This window comes from Plectropomus leopardus, chromosome 6 (assembly GCF_008729295.1).
Source record: "Plectropomus leopardus isolate mb chromosome 6, YSFRI_Pleo_2.0, whole genome shotgun sequence".
Classification (NCBI taxonomy): domain Eukaryota; kingdom Metazoa; phylum Chordata; class Actinopteri; order Perciformes; family Serranidae; genus Plectropomus; species Plectropomus leopardus.
Genome location: NC_056468.1, coordinates 26,822,363 through 26,836,138, shown reverse-complemented (window position 1 = coordinate 26,836,138; position 13,776 = coordinate 26,822,363). Strand labels below are relative to the sequence as shown.

Genomic DNA, 13,776 nt, shown 5'->3' with positions numbered 1-13,776 from the left:
TTTTTCCTACAAATGTTTCTGAATGTTTGCCAATGCATCTGGTTCATATTAGGATGTGCAAACACGAAAACGTAGCAGTAAATACAGGCGTACCTTTGGTGCTGATGCAGCAACCTTTGCAGCCTCTGAATAACTTCCCTGGGCAAACAGAGTATTAAACTTCCTGGCAAAAATTTCCTCAGCCCCAGCAAGATTTGACCTCACAGCCATCCTCAAGGCTAGATCAGGGTTCTGCAGGACGTTGGTGGCATAGTTCACAATATTTTCCTCCTCAACACACACTGACAAGACCTGCAAAAAACAGAACAAACATGTAAATACTGCTCAAAAACAGACAATTTTTATGTCTGTATTTTTTTAATGCCCATTTACTGCTTGTTTCTCACCTGTCCCTTCTTGTTGACCCCAATAATTCCTGAGGTGGCTTCATGCGGGGCAGTTACAAAGATGGTCTCTGCACTGATTCGGTTCATGTAGATGCACACTCCAGACTCCAAGTCATACAGGTGAATGTAACCGTACTTTGTAATCAAATATATTACACCGTGCTTACTACCAATCTAAGGAGAAAGATCAGACACAGAGATTTTAAGAATTCATTAGTCACCTTTAGTTTAAACCTACAACTTATGATTAGCAGGGGTTTTACCTTACCTGCATAGCTACAGGAAAGTCTGTCTGGGCCTCTGGTGGGAAGAACACGTCCACTGCTTTCTTAGCAAATGGCTGATTTCCTGCAGCTGGCTGACCAACTTCAATAATGTGCAACTGAAGGAATAAAACCCACATAAAGAAATGATCACAGTAGGCAGACAACAACATTAAAGCGATAGTATCAACACAAAGAAGCTAGTCTGTTGACCAAGAAGCATGACGCAAAAAGGTTGTTTTTATCCTTACTACCTTTCTTTGCAAATCAGAGCTCTTTGTTGAAAGACTAAATACACTGTGATAGCATCATGAGTGAAATCCTTGTGTACAGTCTGAGGGCCCTCACCTTTCCCCCTGCCTGTGAGCGCACAGCAAAGCAGAAGAGGGTGGACGGTTTGGCATTTCCCTCCACTTTGAACTCCCCGAAGGCAGCAGCGTGGCCCTCGATGGGCTGGGACACTTTCCTGTCAACAGAATACAGCTGCATCGCCCCGACCACACGGTTTTGCTGCAGGACAAAAGCAAAGAGCAAAACAAGAAATAAAAAAAAAAATAAATGGATGCATAAAAGGCATTAATTAACCATAATGTTTAAATTGTCAGACAACAAAGATGGTTTGAGGATCAAGTTTCAAATACTCACACTAGAAATGTATTAAAGGCCCATAAAGATTTTAAAGGAGCTGTATGCAAAATTCCTAGCGTTAATAAAGCAGCAAACCACGATTTGTTATCTAAATATATAGTAGACTATTGTTGCATATGACTCCTTTAACATAAATATATATATATATAACATTATGAGCTTGTTTCACAATTTATATACTTCACAATATATATATATTGTGAAACAATATGCTCAATCTGAACTCTTAAAAACCAGCTCACGCCACAACAGTGAGAGAAAGTCTTGTTGATGCTTTGTTGATGAACTTGGTTTGTCGATGCTTAATTATTTCCAGTATTTGTAGAAAGTCAGAAAAACTGTACTATTTGAATTTATTTTAATATGATAGAGATGGTTAAAGTTGTTTATTTGAAAGTTAGATATTGGTCCAGCCAGGGATCTTTGCTGCTTGCAAGCAAAATCCTGGTAATGAGAAAAAACAGTCCTTCATGTAACCCTTGTAAAACCATCACTTGTACACCTATGTTTTTGTGCAGTGTAAACAAATGAGACAAATTGTTAATTAGTGAACTTTAAAGATGCTGGTAAGCCTATTTCTGTCGAGGTCAAAGCTCCAACAACACTTGCAGTATTTAGAACAGCTTTATTGCAATAAAACTTACTGGAGCTTCGACTTCTTCTGATTTATATGCCTTCACTGTGCACCTTGGTAGTAGTTGAAGTTGTGCCAGAAACCCTCACTCTGTTTCTACGGGCCTATTTTTGTATCCTTGAACAGAGCCAGGCTAGGTGTTTCCCTCCATTTCCATTCTTTGTACTAAGCTAAGCGAACCAAATTTCTGGATGCAGCTTCATATTTACCATACAGACATAACTGTGGTATTTAACTACTCATCTAACTCTCTGCAAGAAAACTGCATCCACAGTGAAACTTCAAAACAATGGGAAAACAAGTGAATGTCCTCTTCTTCCTCCTCTTTCAGTCTGCAGCCAATAAAATCATCCTTGAAAAGTCATGTCTTTTAATATCATTCCAATTGCACTGCTAAACATTGTCCCTTTCTGCTCTCCATCATCATTTACGCAACCTTGTCTGCCAGTGCAGGGTATTTCAAGATGTTTAATTAACATATTTTTCTGTTTCATTCGTCAAATTTGTGTTCAGAGAAAAAGTTAGATTTTGGCTTCTGCCACACAGCCAGTGACCCTATCTGTACAAGCTTAATTCATCATTTTCCAAAAAGCTGTTTTCCCCATCCATATTTAAATGTGAATATTTCTGCATTTATCAACTCTGGAAGAAGAGCTCTGTTTTCGCATGCAGGCTTTTTTGTCCTATGAGGCTAGATAAGGGATCATAAACAGTGATAAGTCATGCTAATTCATACCTGTGCAGAAATCCCTATCAGCAGCAGCCACTTCTGTTGTTCGTCAGTTCTGTAGTTGATGATCTGACATCCGGCCAGACTGGCGTGCCGATCGAATACTTTAGTGGGTTGGGAATCACCCTCCATGCTCCAGTGAAAGACGGCCGTATCTGTCACCAAGGCAACGGTGTTTACAGATATCCACTTCCAGAACATGACCTCCTCTGTCATTGTATGAGCCTTCACCTTACTCTTCATCTCAATGTTGAAGATCTGCAGTGTCTTGGCAGCTGAGGGAGATAAATAAAACAGAGAGAGGGAGTGAGAAGTTGAGTCCAGAGGGTGGAGAGAGCCTCACCCATCAGTTCACCCAAAGCGGGGCTAGGTTAAGTAACCTCTAATCAGAATCAGGATCCTTTCACACAATTAATTAAAGGGTAACAAATTAACGATATTTCACTCTGGTTAAAAAATACTGCTTTTGCTTAAGGGTCTTGAATGTAGGATTTAATAGCATCTAGCATTGAGGATGCAGATTGTAACCAACTGAAACTTTTTTCATGAGCCATCTACAAGAACTACTATGGTTTACACATATAGGAGAAAAAGCAGTCCTATCTAGAGCCAGTGTTTGATTTGTGTGTTCTGAGGTACTACAAAAACAATGCCCTGAGGAAGATCCGCTCTGTGTGTAGATATAAATGGGCCATCCAAAGGTAACAAAAAACAAAAATGTATATAAACTAATGAAAACATAACCTACTTACAGGTTGTTTTGTTTTGTCTTCATAAGCTTGTAGTACCCACCCCTTTTCCCAAACTACACTTGCATTGGCCGCCCATACATTTTGATTTTTGAAATTTAGTCTGGTATTTTTTTTTCCCTGTTTTTCCCTGTTCCAGCCAGCTCATTCAGTTCACCCTAATTATTAAGAAAAGCATATTAACTCATCTATATCTTGTGGTATCTAGCCACACAGAGAGGTTTGGCTTTATCTGCACAGGTTTTGTGATATCTGTCTCTGAAATGTCTGCTGCCACTTCAGTGCAATTCCATTGAAATGACTTTTTTTCCCTCTTACCTCTAATTGACAGTTAAGCATATCAAACACGTTTGAAGGAAGAACATAACTACTACTATGAGTAATCCACAGGTTTGACTGAATGAACCACACTGAAACTAAATAGGATTATTTTATCTGGGTTTTTTAAACTGTTGACAACATGCTCTGTGGATCATTTAAAGCAACAGAGATGACGTTTCTTTAAAGAGGTGATGGTGTTGAATTTTTTATTATTTTATGTAAACACTGTTCAATATTGTGAGCACCACACAAAAAATGCCATTCACCTCCACTGTAATTGGAGAAATCTAAGACAAAAATATCTTAAAACCTAAGCAAATTATATATATATATATATATGCATAGCTGGATACCACGAGGATAAATATTGACAAAGGCCATAAACACTAACTGACTAAACTGAGATATCACATGTTTGATTGAGCCTCATTAATATTCTGGTGCTCCCAAATATTGTTTGTAGTTCACATATGACCAGTAACAACCTCCATTTGCTGATAAAGTTACAGAGAAACAGGTGAGTTAATGCATGATTCAGGTGACTGTTGTACACACCACCATCAGCACACACAGCTATGATGATACATTAATGGCATCCTTTATATGCAGCAGGGAAAAATCTGATGTGGCTGCTGCCAGCACACGCTCTCACAGGCGTGCAAAGACACACACACACACACGGTGCCCAGACTCTTTTCAGTGAGTAACATCTGATGATGCGTGCCACGTAAACACTACCAGCAAACAACAACTCATGCTAACATGTATGATTCTCATAAAAGTCAGATATGTGCCCGGAGGTTAGGTTGGAGCAGAGATGAGGCAATATACTGGCAGTGGAAGTCATTTCTTAACAGTTTTCTTTCTTTGGATTGATTAGTGGTCAAAATAGCTCTGCATACTTGAGAGGGGGGATGTGGGAAGCTTTTATGAGAGAGACATGGCTACTGTATAATAACAACAGAGTGTAGAGCGCGTACACAGACAGAAAGCAACTCACCGTCTGAGAAAGGACAGATAGCAAGGGAGAAAAAGCAAAAGTGTCAATCAGGTAAGAAAGAGGAGACAGATAGACAAGAGAGAAAGGGCAAACGGGGGCATATAATCCTCAGAGGGAGGGAGGGGGGAGGAGGGAGAGAGAGAAGCATTATAGGCAAATCATCCTGATCAGCGCTTGTGTTTTTGCTCTAAGGGCTAGATTTAGTGGCAGGAAATCAATTTGCACAACCAATTTAGTACATTCAGGCAATAGAAATGAGTGCACTCTACATATTTACAACTTTGACAGAGCATTAGTCATTGCATGACCGTGGTTTTCCCATAGCAATGCTAGTGGAAGGCTAAATCTGTTAGAACTAGAGACAAATAAACAGTGCTGATGCCATGCAGACTACATCCTGGGAATTTCAACAACAAAAATAACCTCAGAGCTTGGTATAAAGCCACTAATAATACCAGCAAACAGTTTTTCCCTCAGTATTTCTCATAACAGCCGCCTGAATGTCTCAGTGAGTGCATACTCGTACCTTTCAGGGCGATGACCTTGCTGGCGGGGTTCATGATGGCACTGTCGGCGGAGATCGGTCTCCTGATCGGGTTAGTGGGGTCAGACATGTCCACGATCACCACCTGGTTCTGCTCGCCAACCTTCTCTCTGATGCAGATGAACTTGTCTGACTCCAAGGTCAGATAGCTGAAACCAATGTTGGCTGGGTTCACACCCATGTTCTGCAACTGGAAATAAAAACAGCAATAATGAGAATTTTACCCTAATTGGATAACTAATAATGGAATTAGGTGGCATTCAGCTTGTGGTGCTCTATGCGCCACAAAAATATTTTTTTTAAAAAACAAATGTCAGCACATTTGCCTTACAGGGGAAAAAAGCAGCAAGGAGCAAACCAAAACAGTGTTTCGATTAAAATAGCAGCAGGTCTGCTCCAATTTTCCAGGGATACTCTTAAAGGTAGTTTTCCAGACAAGAGGTCTTGTGGTACGTGGAGCCAGGGAACAAGCATGGGCACACACCGGACAACAGGATGTCAACTCAACAGAGCTTTATTTTACACCCTTATTATAGCTGCTAATAATCTCCTGAATTAACTGAAGTATTTTGAGAACTATGTGTGATGATGGATGTTTTGTTTTATGTGCACAGCCATCACTATGCACTACCAGTAACCATCATCACATCTCAGTTATACAGGAAAAGGCTTACTTTATTTCAGTAAAGCCTATGATTAAACTCAGCAGCCAGCTGAACACAAGTTAAATCACCACTAGATTATTCAACCTAAACCAGACTTTAAAGAAAATCATTAAGAGATCCATAGAAAGCATAAATTTGAATCTTTTTTATAAAGCATCATCAGCAAATCCAATTCATTATTCAGCATATTTACTTTCCTAATGAGAAGAAGTCCTGAGACGCAGCAACACACAAAAACAGCGCTGATGTCAGTTTCTGCTGTGTCAAGTCTTAGCAGAACTAACAAGCATGAAACTATCCACCTAGGTTAACAGCTGCTAAACAGATGAATTATTGCGGACATTGTCAAACTAACTGTGAACTGAGAGGACAGACCAAAACATGCTCTCTATCTCCCTCTGATGACTGCACTCACTGCATTATGCAGTCTGAGGCAAGCGGAAAGGAATCCTTATGCTCATCACAAGGACCGTACTATCTCGCAGTTGGCTGGTGGAGCAGGACAACAAATCATGACTGCTGAGCCATTTAAATCATGCCATCTACAAAACAGGAAGGATGTTACACTCTTCATCAGTCGGGGGTGAACAGAGGGGTCACAATGAGAGGACCTGTTTTCTAGCAAGAAAAGTTCCTCTAAGGAATGACTATTTATATTTTTGATTATACTAGGTAGATATTTTAAACCTGTACTAATCAGTGGTTTTCATATTAGCAATGGAACAAATCACTATGAGTAATGTGAAAGGAGTTTTCAGTGACAAACCCGCAGGGAATTATCACCCAACTCAACTTTTTGCTCACTGTATTGGTTTTATGACCCACAAACTCTGCAAACAAACCCAATGTTCAGCAGCAATGAATGCAGATTTAATATTATCATTATTATAAACTTTTAACTGAGGCATACTGCAATTGTATAGTAGGGGTGTAGTTTAAGGGTGTAAATCATACATTCCATTACAATATGGTATTATATTGATTCTTTGGACGATATGAAATTTCCTGATATTACAAAGTCCACCACCATACAATTTCAATTCAGGTCAGGGGCTGCAATCATCATGAGATGATATCATATGTCCACTTAACACAATCCATAAGCTGAAAACACTTTATTTTTTTTAGCTTTAGGCCAATAAGAAAAATACATAAATAACTGTAATCAGTTAAGTGCAGTAAAGTTTACTTTAAATTGACTCCACAGATAAAACATGACTTAACTACAAAACATTTTTAAAAAGTATCAAATTCAGCTAAGTAATAATTGCCAAGGTCCACAGACAAAACAATTGTTTTTTGCTGGTGACTATGATTAGCTTAAGCCTATGGTATTTTATATTGCTTAAATAAAGCAGAGATGTGCCACGGGAATTTCAAAATGAAGGCATATCTTAAAGATGATGAAATGGACTGATGTTTTCCCTTTGGACTGATGATATTGGACTGCTGATCATTGAATCAATACATTGACCTAGACTGATGGATTGTTACACCCCTAGTATGATGTTATCATTACTTGTTCTAAAAAAGTATTATGTCAAAATGGAAAAATGCCCAATTTTTTTTTCTTCCCTTTTTTTTACATATTCACAATAAAGAGCTCAACTAAATCAATCTAAATCAAAACATGAGCTATATAAAAACTTTGCCTTGTGCTCTGGGAAACTGTAAGGAGCATTTTTATCTTTTTCCTAATTTTTCAAAGACCAAATGATTACGAAAATAATTGGCAGATTAACCTATACGGGAATAATAGCTAGTTGCAACCCTGCACCATGTTTTATATATGATTTTGCAAATATAAGCCATATTGAGATACATGTTAATAACAAAAAATATCCTTATTATTATTGTAATGATGAATTCAATCACACCACTCAGCCCTAACTCAATGTGCAGTTGGTTTCTGTGGAGTTATGGAGGACGTACAAGATAAAGGCTTCTTAAAAAGGCCACGGAGAAGACCTGAGGGAGGATTGGAGCCATATGCTGCATTTCCTAAAGGCTGCCAAAACTATGTCTGGGAGGAGAGTGGAGGGGGGGGAAACCACAATAAAGATAGTGGGGGAGATGATAAGAATGGGAGTGAGGACACAGCTCAAGACACAGACTAGTATCGTTCTAAAAACGAAGGAAGGGTGAGTGTTATGAGAGCGTCAGTGTGAAGCAAAGAAGCCAGAGTGATAAATGCACCTTTTATTAGTTAGAAGAAGGAGGGATGGGAGCTATGTCTGTGCAGTGCCGTTCCAATAACACAGGCCTTTGGCAATCTTCAGCTCAGGGTGGGGCAACTGACTCACCGGAAGAAACCCCCCCACACTCCTTCTTGGTAGAACATTCCAGACTAAAATCGCACTTGAACTAAAACCATCTTCAGTTCACAAACACACACTCATGTAAATCCTTTTTGCTCAACAGAGATTAACAAACACAAAAATATCCCAATAACAAAAGGCAGCAGAACTTCACCGATGATACAGTGTTGACGGTATTTGATGAGTCATAGACTGGGTGGACGAATTGCTGAAGCACTGACATGTCGCATCAGCAGCCGAGGGTTTTGGGTTCATGAGAAGCTTACACAAGCACAATTAAAACTGAGGCATGCAGCAAAAAGACGTGCAAGTGTTGCTACTTCTCACTTTCTTGTACAAGCTGTAGTTACAGACAGCCTTTGGAGGTACATGCGATAAACCAAATCTTAAAGTTGCTATTATCAATTATTTCTGCGAATAATGGATCAAATGAATGTGTACGCGAGAGGGATCACACAAATAGATGAAGTAACTACAGTTCCCCTCAGTTCTACAGGGTTTTACAACATATTTCAGCTCATTTTTTTGGTTATCTGGCCAAAAACGTTACTGTTTTGGTTCATTCTCACCACTTCCATCAGTGTAAAAGCTCAGAACAATCCTCTATAACATAGCCTGCCGAGCAGATTAATATTATACAGACACAATTAGAAACCAGCTCGTGAACATACATTTGACTGCTAAAATAGCTTGATATGTTGGTGGAAACCAAACAGAGCTAAAAGTTGAGACTATTGGATTTATGTTTGTTTGTGGTTAGAAAGTCAAAATAACTACTTTTGCTGCTAACATGTTTGTCATGTAACTTGTTTGACAGTATGTCAATGCTGTCTTTACAGCTTGTCCCAAAGAGACAAAAAATCAGTTTAGAGCTGAAGCAATTGCTTGATTAGTGGGCTATTGGACAGGCATTTGCCAATTCACTGTTATTGTGAATGATTAAATGGAGCACTTGTGTACTCCTCAAATGGTCATTCATCTGAATTCAGCAGGTTTATGAGCTTTAAGTGGTAATGCAGAAACAACATGGATTATACCAAGAAGATGTGTTGTATTCAAGTGCCCAGAGTGAGCAGAGGAAACAGATTAGGGTGAGCCAAAATTACAATTGGTAACTCATTTTTCAGATTATTCCAACACCACATGAATACAGTATAGGCTTCAAATGTAACTCAAAAGTCTGCAACTCACCCATCAAAGAATGACAAATTGTTGGTCAATGATATTTCTCTAATACAGTCTTGAGTCTCCCTAGCCTATCTACATAAAAGTGGGATGCTAAATCAATGCATTAAAACAAATGTTTTATCTTTACAAATGTAAACTTATACATGTTGACTGATCGAAGAGAAGTTTTGTGGTTTTGAGAGGAGCACTAGCTGTCTCTAGTGCTACAAACAGAGTGTTTCAGAGAGACTGACACATTATTTTGTTACATGTATAAAAATGAAAGGTTCGATTCAACATTTATATGCATCAACTTAAAAGAAACGATACTGCCTGCTCATCACACAAAGAAAATAATTTGAGTAATAATTTCAGCAATTTTTAAGCATAATTGACAAACACTCACTGGTCTCAGATCCTCAGATGTGAGGATTTTATGTTTTGCCTTGATATACATGACAGTAACCTCAATATCGTTACATTCTGATCTCTGATCCTCTGATTACTTGATTAAAAACAAGTAATTTAAGAATTTCACAGGGAATTGTGGGAAATTATAATGGACAGTCACTTGCCATCTGCCATTTTACAGACAATCAAATTATCTAGAAAATAATCTGCAAATTATTACTATAATTTGGCTCTGCCAATCGTTGATGAAAAGTAACTGTTAGTTGCATCCCTTAATCAGTAATTGCAAGTTTAACAGTACATGACTCATTTAAAATTACAGAAAGACACAATGTGCTTATTGTATGTGTGAATGACTGCTTATTCAATGCATTCATGATTCAGTTTTGGTGACTGAACACAGACACACATCATTACCAGCCACTGCTGCGGTCACCGATGTGTTCTGTTAGACCGTTGTCATCATTCTTCATATCCTGATGTGATTTGACAGACTGAAATAAGGTCTGCCTCCTTACCTCATCTGCCCATCACATCCGTTGATGTGGTGGCGTAACTTCATCAGTGCAGATAACAGCAGCACACCAGGATGCTGTAAACGGCCGCAGAGCAGCAGGTTGGACTCTCCTAGCTCAACTTGACAGGACAATGTTCAGGCGCTTCGGAGCTGCAGGACATTTTTGCACTTACACAAGCTGCTACAGTACGTAGGCCGCTGCATTGTAAGCCAGCAGCAGAGCCACAGAAGCTGCAAACGACTTATTTTTGCACTTTCATAATTCAGCACCATTCTCTGTGCTTGTCTTCCTTCATCTTGCCACCAACATAATCCACACAGTTAAGAGGCCATTGTGATGTAGCCTACATTCAGCTTCCCATATTTGCTCCATTTGGTCAATTAACGACAAGCTTTGTCACGCTCATACACAGCCTGGACCTTGGATCATAAATCATAGTGATGTCAACAAGCAAAGAAGACAAAGAGTAATTATGGAGAGACTTTTCCACACAGCTTAGCGTTAATGACATAGCTGTGGAGTGAGAAAATGAATACTATTGAATCTCTCACAGCTTAAACAATAGCTCTAAGATTCAGGCTTCTTCCTCCACCTCTGCATGAAATACCGAAGACATGTTAAAGATCTGTTTTGGGTTAAGATATTTGGAGCTTTTTGGTTTGCTCTTGCAGTTCAACAGGCTAGTACCTCTTCATGTATCTGGGTCTGTGATACACCCATGAACCCCCAGCCCAGACTGCAGACACTGAGCTGTAAATACCAGGCTAAGAAGAAAAAAAAAAGCTAAACAACTTGAGGCCCAAAGTCCTGGGTTTGCAAATTCCAAGCATTTTTCACTCTGCTGGAGCCACCTAGATTCACAGAGGGATATGACTGGGGCAGAGCTGGGATTTCACGGTAGAGGTGGAACGTAAAGCAGTCTGCTGCTTATCACTGTCTCAAGGCGAGTGGTTTCTCAGGAGATGTACAATATAAGGGAAAGGTATGTGCTGTTGAGAGCAATTTGAACTAATAACCCAGACATTGCCAGGTACTGCTGCACTGCCTTCCATCAGCGAGCAACAGTGTATCAGGCCTGTCAGTGAGGAGAGGAGCCTGGTCGCCTGCAAGCTCTCTTGGCCAGCAGTTTTTTAGAGGATAAAGGATCTTTGGCTGACGAAAGTGGGGCTACTGGCCAGAGGAAGGGAGCAGAGGGGGGGTGTTTTTTTTCTAGTGAAAGGCCATTTCACTGCCTGCTGTTACCATAACAACAGGCTACAGAGGAGGGGAGGTGGAGGGTTGCGTCACAAACTTTCTCTTTTGGCTGCAAGACACCAAGCACTGGGGCTGCTTTGGGACAACGATTATCAAAGACCAAACCAGAGATCAAAAGGGGGGGGCATAGTGGAAATAGTTCTTATACAAACGACCAAATAACTGGCTTGTTTTGTTTTTTTTGTCACAGATTATCAGGGGCGTACCACCAAATTCTGGGCCTCGTGCATAAGCAGTCTCTGTGGGCCCCCCACACTTCATCTCTTGATCCAAGTCTCTCTCATGCACCTTCTGATCTTTTGTAACTTGGTTAGTTTCCCCTCTTTCCATTTCCTTTCTCTCAAGACCCCACTTCCCTTTTTAAGGTAAAGACAGTCTGCATTGGTTCTCCAGCAGCATAAGCAAGCACTCACTCGGCTTTACCTTCATTTAGAGACGAATCCCAGTGCAAGCACGGACTTAACCATTTTGCACCTTAAAGGGGGCGAGAGGGGCCTCTGAGGGCTTCCATTTTCGTTTTTATTAAAAGTTCAGTCTTTGTACAGATTGTTGAAGCACAACTTAGAAGTAAAAAACTGCACACAAAACCAATCTTTTCATGCCAGGCTTTTTTGGGGCCCTGGGTAATCAGTCCCACTTTCCCCCCTGATAACACACCCCTGCAGATTGTAAAGGGGGCATTTTGTGGGGGTTTTCCACTAAGAGACTGCCAACGAACAAGGCCTTTGCTCCTCTGTCATGTTGATGCTGATCATTTTTGAAGCTGCACAGATGCTCCTCTGGCATGAAAATACCAACAAGTAGAGCAGGGAGACACATCAAATCAATATTACATTGATGCTGTAATATGAAACTAGATTTCATATGGGGTTTGGGGTTATTGCAATATGAAGATATTGCTCAAATAATGTGTTTGCTGGCTGCATTACAGCTTAGTGATGCAGTTTTCTGAACTTAGTTAAATGTTGTGAGTGCTTCTACTTCTTCACCTAAACTGAAAAGACACTGTTTTAAAACACCGCATGTTATTATGACATGGTGGTTTTGTTTGTTTATATTTGCAGAGACACACTGATTAATGTTGTTGAAGGTTAGAGATTGTTTGTTATTTATGAGAGGGAAGGGGAGGTGCTGAAATGGGAAGGCACTCAAAAAACTCAAAACGTTTTGCACTGTTTTACCACGGCCTCCAGATTGAATGGCATGTTTCCTCAAAACGGTGTGCACAGCCTTTGAAGTATGTTTCTCCTGTTTGGTGGGTGTGTCAGAGGTGTTACCCAATCTTTATCTATCTACCCAAACCTTTACTCATACTTACATGTTTTCTTTGCATTGCAGTCAAAAAAAGCCCTTTGAAATAAACCGAATGAAACACTGCCATATTAAAAGGCAACGCGTCTGCATACACAACAGCGTGTTCAACCTCCCACCGTTTCTGTTTGCATAAACGTTTTGCTACTTTTTGTCAGGACTGAATGCAACCCAGGTCATTTTAAAGCACTGGGAGGGGAGTTGTGTTTTTGATTTGCCTTGGGGGAAGGACATTGAAATTTAGAAGGTTGTGTTTTTTTTTAATACACTCAGAACCCCAAACCCCCTTAGATGAGTTTTGAAAGCATGTTTTCTTTAAAAAAAATCTCTAAAATCACACCATTTTTTATAGCAAGAAACTGTGAAATGTGATTATTTATGGTGAAGGGAGGGTTGTGCATTTTCCCCAAGTCATTCAGGGAGGAGGCTCAAGGCAAAATATTTGTAGCTCCAGGGTCGGTCATGAAACATATATATATATATATATATATATAGTCACACTACAGCCACCCTTCTACTCTAACAAATAGTGTACAGTCCCGCACAATGTAAGAATAGGTTGCTGCAGGACATGACAACAACATGGTAGCCACAAAGCTTGAGTGCAAGAAGTGCCATTCAGGTCTCAGTTACAATGTTACAACCAACAGCTGAGCTCAGTTGTCTGCAACATAAAGTGTCAGGACACCGCATAGACAGGGATTGAATATGACAGCGGCGTTTTTCCACTTGGGAAAAAACTGCGGCGTATCCACACACACTAACACACACCGGTCCGCATTGGAGCTGTATACGATCTGACTGGTCAATTTTTACAAGTCATCATCTGCCCGGCAGGAGAAAACTAGGCCTGTAGC

General features: G+C 40.0%; 1 protein-coding gene across 1 annotated transcript in view; it reads right to left on the bottom strand.

Moving 5' to 3' along the window:
* Nucleotides 1-13,776, bottom strand: part of cltcl1 (clathrin, heavy chain-like 1) — a 31,669-nt gene that overhangs the window by 17,446 nt on the left and 447 nt on the right. The window contains exons 2-8 of the mRNA XM_042487863.1: nucleotides 5,258-5,465; nucleotides 4,732-4,734; nucleotides 2,668-2,936; nucleotides 998-1,159; nucleotides 655-768; nucleotides 387-560; nucleotides 94-291 (exon numbers count right to left, since the gene is read on the bottom strand). Coding sequence (XP_042343797.1) covers nucleotides 94-291; nucleotides 387-560; nucleotides 655-768; nucleotides 998-1,159; nucleotides 2,668-2,936; nucleotides 4,732-4,734; nucleotides 5,258-5,465 — 1,128 coding nt within the window. The remainder of the gene's footprint in view (nucleotides 1-93; nucleotides 292-386; nucleotides 561-654; nucleotides 769-997; nucleotides 1,160-2,667; nucleotides 2,937-4,731; nucleotides 4,735-5,257; nucleotides 5,466-13,776) is intronic.